General features: G+C 40.7%; 1 protein-coding gene and 1 non-coding gene across 22 annotated transcripts in view; one reads left to right on the top strand and one right to left on the bottom strand.

Annotated features, from left to right (window-relative positions):
* Positions 1-15,531, bottom strand: part of CADPS2 (calcium dependent secretion activator 2) — a 535,725-nt gene that overhangs the window by 37,164 nt on the left and 483,030 nt on the right. For all 21 annotated transcript variants that reach the window (XM_032305737.1, XM_032305741.1, XM_032305748.1 and 18 more), the window contains 3 exons: positions 14,085-14,159; positions 3,927-4,010; positions 3,788-3,820 (listed from right to left, as the gene is read on the bottom strand). In XM_032305737.1, the coding sequence (XP_032161628.1) occupies positions 3,788-3,820; positions 3,927-4,010; positions 14,085-14,159 (192 nt within the window). The remainder of the gene's footprint in view (positions 1-3,787; positions 3,821-3,926; positions 4,011-14,084; positions 14,160-15,531) is intronic.
* LOC116569746 lies at positions 8,232-8,335 on the top strand. Its single transcript, XR_004277175.1, has one exon. It is a non-coding gene; the product is annotated as a U6 spliceosomal RNA (small nuclear RNA).

Below are 15,531 nucleotides of genomic sequence, written 5' to 3'. Positions count from 1 at the left end.
GGATCTAGAGGGAGACAAACCATAAGAGACTCTTAATCTCAGAGAACAAACTGAGGGTTGCCAGGGGGAGGGGGGTAGGGAGAGGGTGGTTGGGTTATGGACATTGGGGAACGTATGATCTATGGTGAGTGCTGTGAAGTCTGTAAACCTGGCGATTCACAGACCTATACCCCTGGGGCTAATAATACATTATATGTTTATAAAAAAATAAAAATTTTTAAAAAAGATTGTTTAGATTTGTAACAAACTGCCAATCTTCCCCAGTGGCTGTGCTGTATTACATTTACACCAGCAAGGAAAGAGAGTCCTTTTGCCCTGCATCCTTGTCAATATCTTGACAATTTTTTGGCAGACCAGGACAATACATTGCCAATTTTTAAAAATTAAAATTAAAATTTAAACCACACTAATAGGCATGTAGGGGTACCTCATTGTTTAACTTGCATTTCCTGGGGCGCCTGGGTGGCTCAATCAGTTAAGCATCTGCCTTCGGCCCAGGTCATGAACTCAAGGTGCTGGGATCAAGCCCTGCGTCAGGTTCCCTGCTCAGTGGGGAGCCTGCTTTTCCCTCTCCCTCTTCCTCTGTGCTTTCTCTCTCAAATAAGTAAATAAAATCTTAAAAAAAAAAATCCTTGAGTTTCCCTACCAACAAATGACATTGAGCCTCTTTTCATATGTTTATTTGATAGCTGTATGTCTTTGTGATAGTGTCTTTTCCGATTTTTTTTTTTTTTTTGCCATTTTTCAAATTGGGTTGTTTCCTTATTGCTGAGTATTAAGAATCCTTTGTTCATTTGAGATACAAGTTCTTTACCAAATATGTGTCTCTGGCTTGTCTTTTCATTCTCTTACCAGTGCACAGTAGTTAATTATTAAGTCCAATATAGAGACTTTTTCTTTCATGGAGGTTTTTGGTGTTGTACCTAAAGCCTCATCACCAAACCCAAGACCACATACATTTTCTCTTACGTTTTCTTCTAAAAGTTTTATAGTCTACATTTTACTGTAGGTTTTTGATCAGTTTTGAGTTAGCTTTTGTGAAAGATGAACTAGTGTTCTTTACCCTCATGAGGTTCTCCTTAAAAGACTGCTTTAGAAAGGCATAGTTGTTGGGGTTTTAGCATAAAAAATAGTGTACAGTCAACAGCAACTTCTGGCTGCTGAAGTTAATCTTCACCGGCATCAGTAGTAGAGACGTAGTGTCAGGTCTGAGGGAGAAGCTCCTCCATTAGTAATCTGCCATGGCCAGACTGTGTCTATGGTTGAGTATGCTCTGCTGGAGCAGGGGGGCAAGGTGATTTAATGACACTGATAAGCTGAATCCATCTACACAGTGATGAGTGACTGGCATGATAAAGGGCTTGGGTACAGTTGTTGTAGCTGTTTTAGTGCATGTCTATTTCTCTCTCTCTCTCTCTTTTATCCTGGACACTGATTGGCTTATGGGCAGTCAATGTATAGTTTCATCATGTAAGCTTGGGACCTAGCACTTAGTGTTAGATAAATATTTAATTAGTGAGTTCAGTGAAGAAATTGAAGATGTCTAATATAGAAAGTAAGAATTCCTCAGACAATATATCTCTTTCAATAGCCACCACATCCTTTGGGAAGAGGAGGCATGATTAATTATCATCAAATATTTGGAGGGCTGTCATGCAGAAGAGGGATTAGAACCAAGGTAGAATTCACAGAGGTACAGAATTTCAACTCATTATACGTAAGAGGAGGAAAGCCTGCAATCACTGAGAAAATTAAAAAAGCCTGAATGAATCCTTGTAAGGGATATTAAGAGAGGAACTTTCTGCATTGAGAAGGAGAATGAACGAACCACTTTCTATATCTTTCAACTGTGAAGCTCTATAAGGCATAACAGGTCTAGAACAGGGTCAAATTAAGAACTTCAAAAGCCCTGGAGCGCCTGGGTGGTGCAGTTGGTTAAACATCCAACTCTTGGTTTTGGCTTAGGTAAGGATCTCAGGGCTCATGATACTGAGCCCTGAGTCAAGATCCTCCACTCAGTGTGCAGTCTGCTTGAGATTCTTTCCCCGTCTCCCTCTGCCCCTCCCTCTAAAAAAGATGTAAAAAAATCTTTAAAAGAAAAAGTCCCAAAACTTCAAAAACCCTAAGAACAGAAATATTTATATGGTGTCCTATTCCACTTGTATTTCAAAATAAAAACAAAGCTGTATTGTAAAATATGTTAGGAATTCCAACAAATTTCACATGTTCCTAGTATGATCTGTTTCTTTCTTTTTAAGACAGGAAATACAAACTCTCCTTAATCTTCCCTCCCTCTCTTTTCTGCTGTCATTTTTGCAAGACCCTATACCTGGGATTATTTCTGTTTATCACCCAGTGCTGATTTTCTGATTCTAGGTACAAGGAGTATACCAAGACTTCTTTGGGAATCATCTGTGAAATAAAAAAGCCTTGTTCCAAAGAAACCCAATGCAAAGGCAGCAAAGTCCATGGCCTTTTCATTTAAAATATCCATTTATACTCTTAACTATAGGGAACAAATGGATGGTTACCAGAGGGGAGGTGGGTGAGGATACAGGGATTAATGAGTACCTTTATCATGATGGAAAAAGGTTAAAAAATCTATTTACAATAATTATGGCAGCAATAAATCTGGGGCTATTCAGTCCATAGTATAAAATGTGGTTCTGCACTTTAAAACTCTAGCACTCTAGAACTGCTATATATAGCTGGGCAGCCCTTAAACCACCGGCATTCACAATGACAGTCGAGATAGGATGCTACCCAAGCACAGTCTTGAGCAAAGATGAGATGACTTATATCCCATTTAGTTTTAATTTGTAAGTTTCATTTTCATTGTGCTTAAATTCTTCGAAAAGTGATACATATGCCAAGATATATGGTTAAGCAGAACATACTAGGACTTGATCACATAATATGATAAGAGGATGAAGGCAAAAGTAATTTGTGAAGATTACCCATTTAAAAGACTGCACTAACTTGTTGATTACATTTATCCTGTGAATTTTCTTTCTTTCTTTCTTTCTTTTTTTTTTTAAAGATTTTGTTTATTTATTTGATAGGCAAAGATCACAAGTAGGCAGAGAGGCAGGCAGAGAGAGAGGAGGAAGCAGGCTTTCTGCCGAGCAGAGAGCCTGATGCGGGGCTCAATCCCAGGACCTCGGGATCATGACCCGAGCTAAAGGCAGAGGCTTTAACCCACTGAGCCACCCAGGTGCCCCTATCCTGTGAATTTTCTAATTGTAGCTCATGGTATCTTAATCTTTGAACAGATTTACAGGTTACAAATTATTTCCCAAGAACTGTGCGAAACACCAAATGCTAAGACAACAGAATATTGGCTTATAACACTTCTGTATTTAGAAAAGTTGTTTTTTAACTGGTTCATCTTTTTTGTCACTTTAACTCCTATTAGAAACCTGTTACAGCTTCCATACAAAGGGAAGAGAGAGTGAGAATTTTTCTATAAATGGTACGAGGCATTCACTACCTGGTCCTAGAGTATTAGAAAAAACTACCCTCTGCAACTGAGCTGACATGTTCTCATAATGACTTTACCTCCATAAGAGTTCCCAAGCTAAAATGGAAAAAGTACACTGAAATGATCATGTCAGGCCTTCTTATGAGGGTTAGCACTTGCTTAAGGAAAATAAACTGCTCCCTGAGGGAATGGCACTCACTGCTTTAAAGATCTGAAATAAACCTTTGGTAAACCATAATTATTTAAAAAAGAATTATACACACATACACATACAGAGTTTTTAATAGCAAATAAAAAAATACTTACCGGAACATCAACATATTTTGCAGCTGCTTTCACCTTAAGTGGAAAAGAGATAATTATGAGAATTATTTTCTTAACTGTGAGATAAGTACTTTGACAACAGTCAAAAGACAACAGAAGAGAATCTCATGCAAATACTTACAGTGAATGACAGAATGGATGAAAAGAAAGTGCCTTCATCATATCTTGACAGCTTAGATAACACCCCTTCCAACACTGAAACAAACTGTAATTGTTTATAGTGAGTATTTAGACTATTAAAAAATTAACAACAGGGCACATAATTTCTGGACCAACTTCTCCCACAGCACAAAAAGCCACAATGAATAAACTGATAGTCAAGGGGCTGACTTGTAATGTTTACTCTTTCATTTTGAAGGTGGGCTCTAAGGTCCTTTTCCATTGCTCGAAATAATAGACCAAGTGCTTTTGTTTCTTTGTTTTTTAAGATAAAAGAATAACATGTTATAGGATCCTGGTTACCAAACATGTGAGATAATTTAAATCACTGATAAATAACTTGACATTCCTGAGACTTCCTTAAAATGACTTTCAACTTCGGTAGAGATGTCTAGAAGCAATGATGGTCAAGTGTAATCAGATTCCTTTCTATCACAGATCACTTGACCATTCCCCAACTTCTTCTATCTACAGGAGAGTTTGAATCAAAATGACCAGATAATGGAAGGAATGTGTAACATCCGAGGCTCCTGTGACCCTGCGACCAAGTCCCACATTAGTTAACAGGCATTTATGGAGCAGTTCTAATGAGGACATACAAGGATCAAATCTGCTTTCAGAGGCTTAGGAAGCACTTGGAGATCTAAGACATATGAACACTCTATAGGCTACGAGGGAAAGAGCACTAGAGTGAACTTAATATAAGCTCCTGATTCCACACTACTGTGTGGGTTCAGGCCAGCCACAGCACCAGTCAGTTCTTCTATCAGTTAAATAGCGTGTGTGTGTGTGTGTGTATGTGCGCACGTGCGTGTGTACTGCAAGTGGTATGGAATTAAAATTTGTCTCACAAGTGTTTTACATTTTTTAAAAATATTTTTATTTATTTGACAGAGATCACAAATAGAGGGGCAGGCGGAGAGAGAGGAGGAAGCAGGCTCCTCACTGAGCAGAGAGCCTGATGTGGGGCTCGATCCCAGGACTCTGCGATCACGACCTGAGCTGAAGGCAGAGGCTTTAATCCACTGACCCACGTAGGCACCCCGTGTTTTACCTTTGTACCATTTTATATTTCTCTGAAGTTAAAATTAAGATGTGTATACCATAATATGATTAAAAATGTGGAGAATTACATTTCATTGAGTGGAAGCACTAAGATCTGGCACTAAGAAATTAGTAGAAATCTACTGCAGTGTATCTTTCCTCTTTAGAACTAAAATAATACACACTATTGACAAATTACATACTCCCAAAGGGAAAATACTGACAAGGTTTTTTAAATACGAAAAGGGAAATTAACGAAGGCTGGTTTTTGTTCACATCGCAGCTTCTTCAACAAAGTGATAATAGTTCCAGGGACAGAGCTTATTGGTCTCTGGTGACCAGAGAACTCACTGAGAGCACACAGGAGATAATCTTTTCTCTGTGGCTGGTCAATTACTGCAAAATAGTTTATGCAAAAGAAACAAAAACTTCCCTATAGGTTTCTCCATCACATCATGTGCGACATGATGTAAGAACACAGAAACAAAAGCACGCGAACGGCTGACTAAAATCGTATTTTTAAAGAATGAAAACTATGTGTGGCTCGTTAGTTATCCTAAGGGATACAAACAGCAAAAAACACAAAATTACAAATTGCTCACAACTAAAAGTCAATTTAGCGCTTCCTTCTGCCCATTAGGATTTCTTACCAGTCACAGCTGGCTAAACTCAACTTGATGTGGTTTGCGAAGACCCAGAAGACCAATACCCCAGGGCTCGGTCAGACCAGGGGAAGGGAATTCCAAACTTAATGGCCCTCTGTGGAAAATGCCTCATCTCCTCTAACTCAAACCTTGAGAGTCAGTGTGTGCTGGGTGATCTCATTTGCCACGAGGAGAGCGACAATTGCTATGGTTACCAGACTACCTGAGCCAGGGAAGGCTCTAGCACAGCACCTGGATCTTGGTGCCCTCAAGTGAGTATGTGTGTACACGCGTAAGTGGTGCTGAGGGACCAGGCAAGGTAGAGGCAAGAACGCTGTGGCTGGACTTAGAGGGTCTTAGGTCAGTCGCAGCCCTGACCTGACAATTGCCATCTCTGGCTCCAGGGTGATGGTGAAACCTTGAGCTTCTTTAGTGTTAGCACATTCATCAGTCGAAGGGGGAAAACGCCAGCCATCCTGTCTGTCTTACCAGGGATCAGTGAAGCTCAGTTGAGAGGATTTATGTGGAAGGACTGAGAAAACGGCAAAATACTAAAGAAATGTGAAGAATTACTATTGCCCATATGATTAGCTAAATCACTACCCATTATATAGGTCTAAACATCTATGCAGGTTAAGTCACAGATTTGTGGGGAAAGCCTTGGGATTGCTTAGTGATGAGGAGTAATAATGAGTTGGGCTACTGGTGAATGGGTCTAGTTCAATAAAAGAAACCTACTGAGGTAGAAGAGAGTTGAGGATGTGAATCAAAGACCTGCGTTCAAGTTCCACCTGCTTCAGGGCTGTTGGGCTCACAGCACGGGAAGGTGGCTTTGAACACGGGGGGTCTGGCTCCAAAGCTCATGTTCTTTACCATTAGGGGGACACAGTGGTAAGCATCAAATGAAGTCAGTCATGTGCCCAACCTATTTGTACTCAGTAAATGTCATTTTGTTATTATTGAGCCCCTAATGTGGGAAAGGAAGACAATATGAATCTTCGATCTTGCCTTCCAGGAAGATGCAAACGAGCGAGAGAGACAGACATGTACGCTACCGGTCATGACAGGCAGCAAGTTTGAAGGGCCAGTAAAGATGGGCAAACAGGGTGACTGAAATACAAGGAGGGAAGGCATGACTTCTAACTGGACATGTTGGAAAGCTCCCAGGTGGCCCAGGAGCTGACGGGCTTCAGGATGGCAGAAACGGAGGGGATAAAGTGACAGTCGGGGGAGCCTACTGGTGGGTGGTTTTAGGGCAAAAGTCCCCCACAGCAGCAGCCAGAGCCTGTCTGGCTCACCTTCTCTTGCGAGCACCTTCCAACACCGGGTTATATCCATGTAGGTCCTACACAAGGACCAGTGGCCTGCTGTCCCCGTGTCACAACATTCTTTGCCTCCATTTTAACAATAGCGGAGAGCCTCTCCGTGAGTCCCTCCCCACCCCACAGGGTCCCGGGGGAGGCATAACCCGGCGGGGACCCTGTGCTTACATGGCAGTGAACTGTGTCTGTACCCCTGGGATCAAGCAGCTGAGCCATACCGTTCCTCCAGGAAGACTGTCTTTGTGAGATTTCTCCGAGGCACACGCGGCAGAAGAGTGGCCTTAAAAACCAAACTCTATTAAAATCAAGATTGACTAATAATGATATATTTTCCATCTGGCTGTTAATTGCACAAAACAGCAAGATTCCAAAGAAATCCAGTTAAACGCTGGGTTTAGTTGCTGTGTCTTTAACTGCTTCCTGTGAACTTTCTCAGTACAGCTCCGGGAGGATATAAATACTTAGGGGTTTGCCTTGTGCTCTCTGTTCTCCTGAGGGTGTCAGGTTGGAATGAAACACTGTAATCTCTTTGTTTCCCTGCTCTTTATTGTAGATGCCATTTACTGGGTTTGTTTGAATAATATTTAACACCTAAAGTCTGTCTGGGTAATTACCAACTTTACCCCACTATGCACACTCCCAAGGAAATTAAAGATGAAAAGCACTTTGAAATGACGAGTAGAATGAAACATGCAGTATGCCACAAGGCATGGCGGTTTCAATTTCCTGTTGAATTTTAACAGGGTATAAGATTCATTTTCCCACATGTCTGGAAAGTAGACCACAAATTCTAAAACGTTACTGGGAGGATTCCAGCTACAGATCGGTGGGTTCCAAACACAGTTCCTGCTTTTTCAGCAGTGACACTGCACGAAGGGATATTTGCCTCATTTATACTGCAAGTTGTAACATCTTCCACAGAGAAGAGATTCATCCAAATAAGACTGATCGTGAAAAACTAAGTTCTTTCCCTTCCTTCTCTTTTTTCTTGGAGGGGAGGGTTAGTGGTGCTGGAGATATTGGCAGATTCTATATTTATCTGGTAAGATCAGGACTAGCAAGTATTGTTAAAAATCCACATGCATACCATGGACTGGAAAAAAACCAGGCTTCCTTCCCTGAATCAGAATCTTAATGTTATAATACAATGCAATTGTCCCTTCCTCGTCCACTTTTCTTTGAACCTTTCTTCCAACTGATTTCCAAAAGGTCTTTCCAGATTTTCTGTTATCTGTGTTTGGGATGCATACTATTTGAGTGCTTGCTTCAACAGCACATATACTAAAACTGGAGTGATACAGAGAACATTAGCATGCCCCTGCCCAAGGATGGGTAGTATTTGGCAGCAAATATTTATTTGTAACATACCACGTTCCACAAAGTATCTAAGACAACCTCCGAAAGGACACATCCAGCCCAGACACTAGTCAATTCTCCACACTCTTCTCCTTGTTCCTTTTTGCATTGCCCCACAAAGAGAGTGATCTATAGTATTTTGTCTTTCCTTTCTCCTAGTGGCTCCTAATAATTCTTTTAAGCATTTAGTTGAATTTGGACAGGTATCTCCTGAATATATACCCTTGATCTAAATGAGCAAATTTAGGGGCGCCTGGGTGGCTCAGTGGGTTAAGCCGCTGCCTTCGGCTCAGGTCATGATCTCAGGGTCCTGGGATCGAGTCCTGTATCGGGCTCTCTGCTCAGCAGGGAGCCTGCTTCTCTCTCTCTCTCTTCCTGCCTCTCCATCTGCTTGTGATATCTGTCTGTCAAATAAATAAATAAATAAAATCTTTAAATAAATAAATAAATAAATAAATGAGCAAATTTAATCAAATTACTTTAGGATGAGTTGGAATCTAGGTAGTCAGGTGTGATGTATCCTCTGCCATATCTTATTCTTAAGAGAAATTTACAGGAAAATATTCTAGGTTATCAGAAAGAATATACATATGTGTCTGTATATGTTTACACATACCTCTATACCTACTCAGGAAGGTAGTGTGTTCTCTTTCCTAAATCCCTTTCTGCAATAATCAAGGATTTAGTAGGTTGAATATATTACTATGCTCTTTTATTTCATACCTGGAATTTACCGAGCCCCGTTAACCAGAGTATGTCATGAGAGTGGTCACGCTCTCATTCTGTGCTCTGTTAACCACTTCCCCGATCTGTTCTTTCTCACAGCTCTCTCAGCTTTTCTTAAGCATCCTCCTGTTACAGCCATTGAATTCCATTCTCCTCCAGCTGCCCAGGCTGGTACCACAGCCTGTATGCCTCGGTGGGACGACTGTCAAAGACGACTGTCAAAGAACGGACTTGTGGGTACAACCCAGGTACAAAGGGGACCCCAGGAGACTGGGAGGTGAAGCTCCCACTCTTTTCTCTCCACTCTTGCTGCATTCTGTGTAGCGTGATGGAAAGATGACAGGCCTAGGGACCATGAGGGCCAGGTCCTGGCCCCACAGCTACCGACCATGTGACCTAGGGCCTCTGTTTCCTCATCTGTGAACCACAGAACTGGACTCTGGGGTAAACTCTGGTTTACCCTGGGAGTTGCCTTGGGAGACGAGGCCCCACAGGCAGAGCTCTAGGCTTCCTTCCTCTCTTCACTCAAAGCAGCTTTGCACTGATCAATGTTATACTTCAGGGTGCTACCCAAGATATATTTGAGAACATTAAGTGTGTCTTCTAAACATTATAAAAATATTTGAAAAGTCCTTGCTAGAGGATCTCAGGGTTCCAACTCTAGCACTGTATGTGCCATGGAACTCTGGAACCTGGGGAGAAACGATGTGCAACCCCAGAGCCTTCTATAAGGAAATGTATGTAAGGATTTTTGTTTTAGATTGACAAAAGGCTATAGATATTTTTTGTTACCCAATACTCATGCTTTTTTGATGAGGAAATGAAGTTATATAGGGAGACCCAGATGGTAACATGAAGGAACAGGACCAGAGTTCAGATCCTCCGACACTCCCACATTTTGGTCAACTAAATTATAAGGTAGTGATAAAAACGGCATTTTTGGTATCCTTTCCTTGGCAAGATTTAATGTTCCCGCTATCATTTTCTTCCCTTGGTAAAATTATCTAAGTCCCTTTCTGGCTAGAAGCATCTTTACTTTTTTCCCTTTTAAGGTTGATTTTCATTTCTCCATAGGGTTTCGAGTTATGGCACATCTGCCTAAGAACAGCAGCCATTGATATAGAATCATTCCTAATGGTGAAATCTTATAATAGCATTGATAGTTCGGCTCCGTATACTTCCTCTGAATTCCAGACTCAACTATCTGATGGTCTCCTTGGCCTCCCCTCCTTCAGATATCAGTCAGCTCACTCTCCACACGTCCAGTATGACATTATGGTCTTTCCCTCAAAATCTGTTCCTCTTCCAGGCACCCTGTCAGTCGATGGCTTCAACACGCACGTTGTACTTCCAGCCATACTCCTGGGAGCAAGCTAGGTTTTCCCTTCTCTCCCCATTACTAACCTTGGGGCTGCTGTAATAGGACACCCTAGTCTGGGTGACATACAAACACACTTGTATTTCTCACAGTTCTGGAGGCTGCGAAGTCTACAAAAAAGAGGATGGTATATTCTGTGTCTGGTAAGAACCCCCTTCCTGGTTTAGAGATGATGGCTTCTGGCCACATTTTTACATGGCAGAAGGAGTTAGGGAGCTCTATGGGGTGTTGTTTGTTTTTTTTTAAATAAGGGCATTAAATCTATTTATGAGGGTTCCATCCTCGTGACCTAATTACCTCCAGGAGGCTCCATCTCCTAATACCATCACCTTTGGGGTTATTAGGTTTCAACGTATGAATTTGGGTAGGGAGACACAAACATTCAGTCTATAGCACTCTTTAAATGTCTTCCGTGTCTTTGGGTTAGTCCACCAAAGACCAACAGAACACTCTCCACAGTACCCTCTCTGTAATCTATTTGCTACAGGCAATCAGATGGATCTTCTTATAATGCAGATATGATTAATTCCTCACCTTTACTTGCTGCCTCCCAACCCTTCCATAGCTTCCCAATGTTCTGAGATGAAGACATTAGGTTCCTCAGGTCTGAAGTTGGGCTTTTCACCACGATTCCACTCCGCCTCTTAGGCACAGAGTTGGGCATCGTTAGGACACAAAATCAGAAGTGTGAAAGTGACAGAAATTTGTGGAATGAGCTCAAAGAAGACGAAAGATGGCAACCCAAGGGCTACCAGCATTTAGGTACTAGGTGGAGAAAGGACACAGAGATGGAAAGCCAAGTTCTTTTCTTAGCAAGGAAATGTACATGCAGTTGGGGCACATACTGCTGAGTGCTAAGTATGATCTAGAGCTCGGGCTCATTCTCCAATCATCTGTGAAGATGTGTGTAATAAGAGGAGGATATGGAGGTGGGATTGAGGAGAGGAGGTAAAAAGAAGGACGTATGCTTTCTAACTTAACCAAACGTAACAAGCATATTCATCACGAAGCATAGAATAACTAAAATGTGGGAAGAAACATTTGGGATACAACGCAAGTAATTCACTGTTCTACTCTATATTGAGTTAACTATTATGCTAAGATAAAATAAAAATGTCTAGGATATGACTCTTGAAATCTGACAGGGTAAAAACAGTAAATGTAGAAGTTGCCTGTTTTAATTTTTAGAGTATTTTGCATTTCACTGATTTCCTAGACATCTAGAATCGGCATGTACATTGGATTAGGAATCTGAAGCTCAGAAGTTTGGTTCCTGACTATCTTACTTAATTAGGTGTGTGGTCAGTTTAGTAGACTACTGTGAGGATAATGTTTGTTTCTGTGAATTAGGGTAAAACTGCCCATCCCATCGGAGTTTCACAACTGGTACTTCATAAATATCCTCCTTTAAGATACCATTTCTCCAACAACAACAAAAATGCGAACATACTATCTTAGAGGGTTGTTTTGTTTTTAAATACAATAAACTGGAGTTTAAAGATCTTTCACATGATAGCGTGGATAGCGATTCATCAGAGCAATGTTTCCCAAAGTCCGGCTCACTGAACCCTTATGTCAAAATTACCGTGTTATCTGATTAAACATGTACCTTCCTGCTCCCCTTCTCAAACTTCTAATTCAGAATTGTTGGAAACTAGGCATGGAATCCACATTTTAAATGAACCTCAAGTAATTTTTGGCTTGCTAACATTTAAGAATTGAATTATAGAGCCTTATTTTCTTTGTTTAATAAAATTTAAAAAAAAAAAAACCCACCATTTATTATCATTTCCTATCTGCGTAAACTCTCCCTGAATGACTCACAGACAATGAAGGCACCAAGTTCACTTCATCTCACTTTAGTGGGCTGTCTGTGCAGTACGGCAAGCTGCTATGCTGGGCCCCTGGGAGGACGGAAACCTGCCCTGCTCTGCCTCTGGAGCTTTGTTCTCTAGTGCTTTCCCTCTCCCCCACCCACTGGATGCTTTCCCTGTTCACCTTTTCCCCTTCTACTTGTTGGTGGGTGTGTGTTGTATGTGAAGGGGCAGGTATTCCTGTGGGGGTAGAAGTCAAGAGAATGGGAGCAAACTGGATGGCTGGTGTTATGCTGAAATCTTCCTTGTGGCTATTTTCCATCTCAAGACTTGCTACCAAGGAATTTGGGAAATATACAGACAAACCCTCCCAAACCCTGAGAATCCCCCTGCCTCCAAAATCAAGTATAATCCCACCATCCAGAGAAGCTCTGCCAACTTTTTGGTGTTTAGCCTCTCTTTTCTCTATGTGATGCAAATTCAGATTTGAGTTTCTAAATATTTCTATTTCTGAAATAGTTTCCATTTCTAAAATATTAAGCTTTTTTTCCCATTTCATATTATATTATGAAGCCTTTCCTTTATCAATAGTCTCTGAAAGCATGGTTTCTTATTATAGATGTGTCATAGTTTACTTTACCATTCCCTTCATGTTAGATATTAAAGTTGTTTCCAATTTTTCATTAGAAGTAATGTGACCATATCAACATATATATATTTTGTGCATCTCTCTGAATCGGAAAAAAATGCAAAAATACTTGTTAGGTAGAAGGGTGTTAATGTACTTGATATAGTTCCAAACTATCTCTAGGAAGGCTGTAATGAGTTATACTCCCGCAGACAGGAAGTGTGAGTGTCCCACCTCACCTTTTCTAAAACCAAGTGTTAGTTTAAAAACATCTATGCTAATTTGCTAGAAAAAGTGGTATGTTAATTGTAGTTTTTCTTCATTCCTTATAAATGATGAGTGAGGCTTAACATTTTTCACGCCTCTTGGGCATCTCTGCTTTTTCTTTTCTAAACAACATGTCCTTCATTTATTAAATTGGGGGCATTTCTTCCCTTGCTTTTTTGTACGTTCTTCTGATTGTTTTATGAGGCCTGTTTGGGGGTTCTCTGACCAAGCCTTGCAAAGAGCAAGGGCTCCATCTGCTCCTGTGAATGTATCGCTGGACCACGCCCATTCTGACTCCTCACCCTCCCGAGTTCCATTTTCTGTCTCTTTCCCCCAGACCCGGATCTTGACTGTTAGCTCATGGTGGTCTGTTCCACCTTGGTGGGATTTTAAATAGTCTAATCATTCCATGGAATACTCATTGATGCTTCATCTCTGCTTATACAATGACAGGCCATAGCCTTCGTCAGAGATATTTAGAGCATCAGATCGGAAACCATGAGAGCCTCCCAGGACTGGGGAACCTCAGACTGTCATCCTTCTCAGTCTGCCTGGGACCAGCTCTGGAGCCTTGGCACAGTCATCCCCATGACTGTGTCCCACTCAATGACCGGTGACAACTCGAATCAGCCAAACAGATAGACACATAAGAAGAGAACATAAATGTGAAATAATAAAGTCTTACTGGAAGACAGAGTTATTTTTAAAAGCCAACAGCTGCAAGAAAAGCCAAGATGAACTGTAAACACAAAATCAAAGTTGCTGACAAACAGTGTCCACATTTTGTTCAGAACTCTTCTTGAAATCTGAACTTTTCTTGCATCTCTTTGTAAAACTGTTTTTCCATTAGGTATTTAGAAACATGAGACAGATTTTTCTAAAAATTCTCAGCAAAATGATTTTTGAGTCTGACTTAAAAAGATGAATAAATAATACATTACCTTTGAAACTAGCAGTGAAATGATTTCTTTTACAGCGTTGTCAATCAAATCATCTATTTTTGAATGGTATTGTTGCTGGATATTAAAAGACAAAGATGTATTAGTTGATGTAGACACAAAACTTTTGTCCTAAGTCATAAATGCTTTAAAGCTCCTAGTTATCACATATCAGATTTACTTAAATTGATCATTTTGAACATCAGAAGAACAAAACCTTGAAAATGATCCACCCAATCAACACTTTTTACATTGTGGCTCGGAAATTTTCCCATGTGCACTGTTGAGTTAAGCAGCTAATGGGGTTATTATATAGATGAATTGGGTTCTTATTCTTATTCAGGCAGAGGAATGTGAAGGATACTTTTTGTCTTCTCCTCTATAATTAAGGTGGCTGTGTATTTTTCTAAAGGGTTGGTTTAGCTGGAGAAGCAAAAAGACTAGAAAAAGATTTAATTAATACAGCATTTCATGTCTGACAACTCTCATTCATAAGTTATTTTAAATGTGCTCCAGAAATAAAATGAGCTCCCAATTGTTCAGTCTAAAAGGACCGTTTTTGTCAGCGCGGGGAGCAGCAGTTTATACAATCCTTACAATATGCTCAAGCAAGGGCAAAATTAAAATTTCATCAACAAAGGTGAATAGATGGTAACAAATTAATAAGCCATAAAAGGTATAATGAAACAGCACTCACTCCTCACAGTTTTATCACTGCTTCCTCATGAAAAAGACGCCTTCAAGTAAATATAAAAAAGATGTATTTAAAATAAACCTGAAAGCCTCCTTTTCTGCTCTGAGAGAATACAAGAGAGTTGCATTCTTAAATTAGCCGCAGCTTCGGCAGTGTGTGAAGGCACATTCATTTAAACAGTAATTCTTGCTTTAGAAGCATTTATCTGACAGCCGATTGTCCCCAATAGCCACTTCAGAGAAAATGTGACTTGTAAAGACTAACCCTATCTTGATGGTTCAAGGCTTCTCGGAACAGCTAACATAATGCATAGAGTAAAAGTACTCAGGTCAGTATAAACATTAGACCAACTTAACAGCTGCCGGATGAATGGTTTCCTAGGATGTAAGTTTTGGAAAGTGATTTTTTTCTTCTGAAAACATGTCTCAAAGTTTCCACACACAACAAAACATCAGCGTAGGTCTGCTCTGGAATACACAGGAATGATTTCCCCCCCGTAGGCTCCGACCGTTACCAGCGGCTGTCTACCTGCACACACAGAACAGGAAGGCCCGTTCTGGGGCATGGGAATTCTCTGCTCTGCGTGTGTGCGTGTGTGCTGACAAGTGGTCTAAAATCAATAGCACACACATCAGTGTGGAACTTTCTGGGCATGTATTTCACCTAGTGAAGGGAAACATTATGTGACTGTTTTCCTGAAAGACTTACTGATTCCCAAACTTGTGCTCCCCAGAGACGACTAGAAAAGAAACACAG

Source organism: Mustela erminea, chromosome 11, assembly GCF_009829155.1.
Source record: "Mustela erminea isolate mMusErm1 chromosome 11, mMusErm1.Pri, whole genome shotgun sequence".
NCBI lineage: Eukaryota > Metazoa > Chordata > Mammalia > Carnivora > Mustelidae > Mustela > Mustela erminea.
The sequence above is the reverse complement of the archived record's forward strand: the minus strand, read 5'-3'. Positions and strand labels throughout refer to the sequence as shown.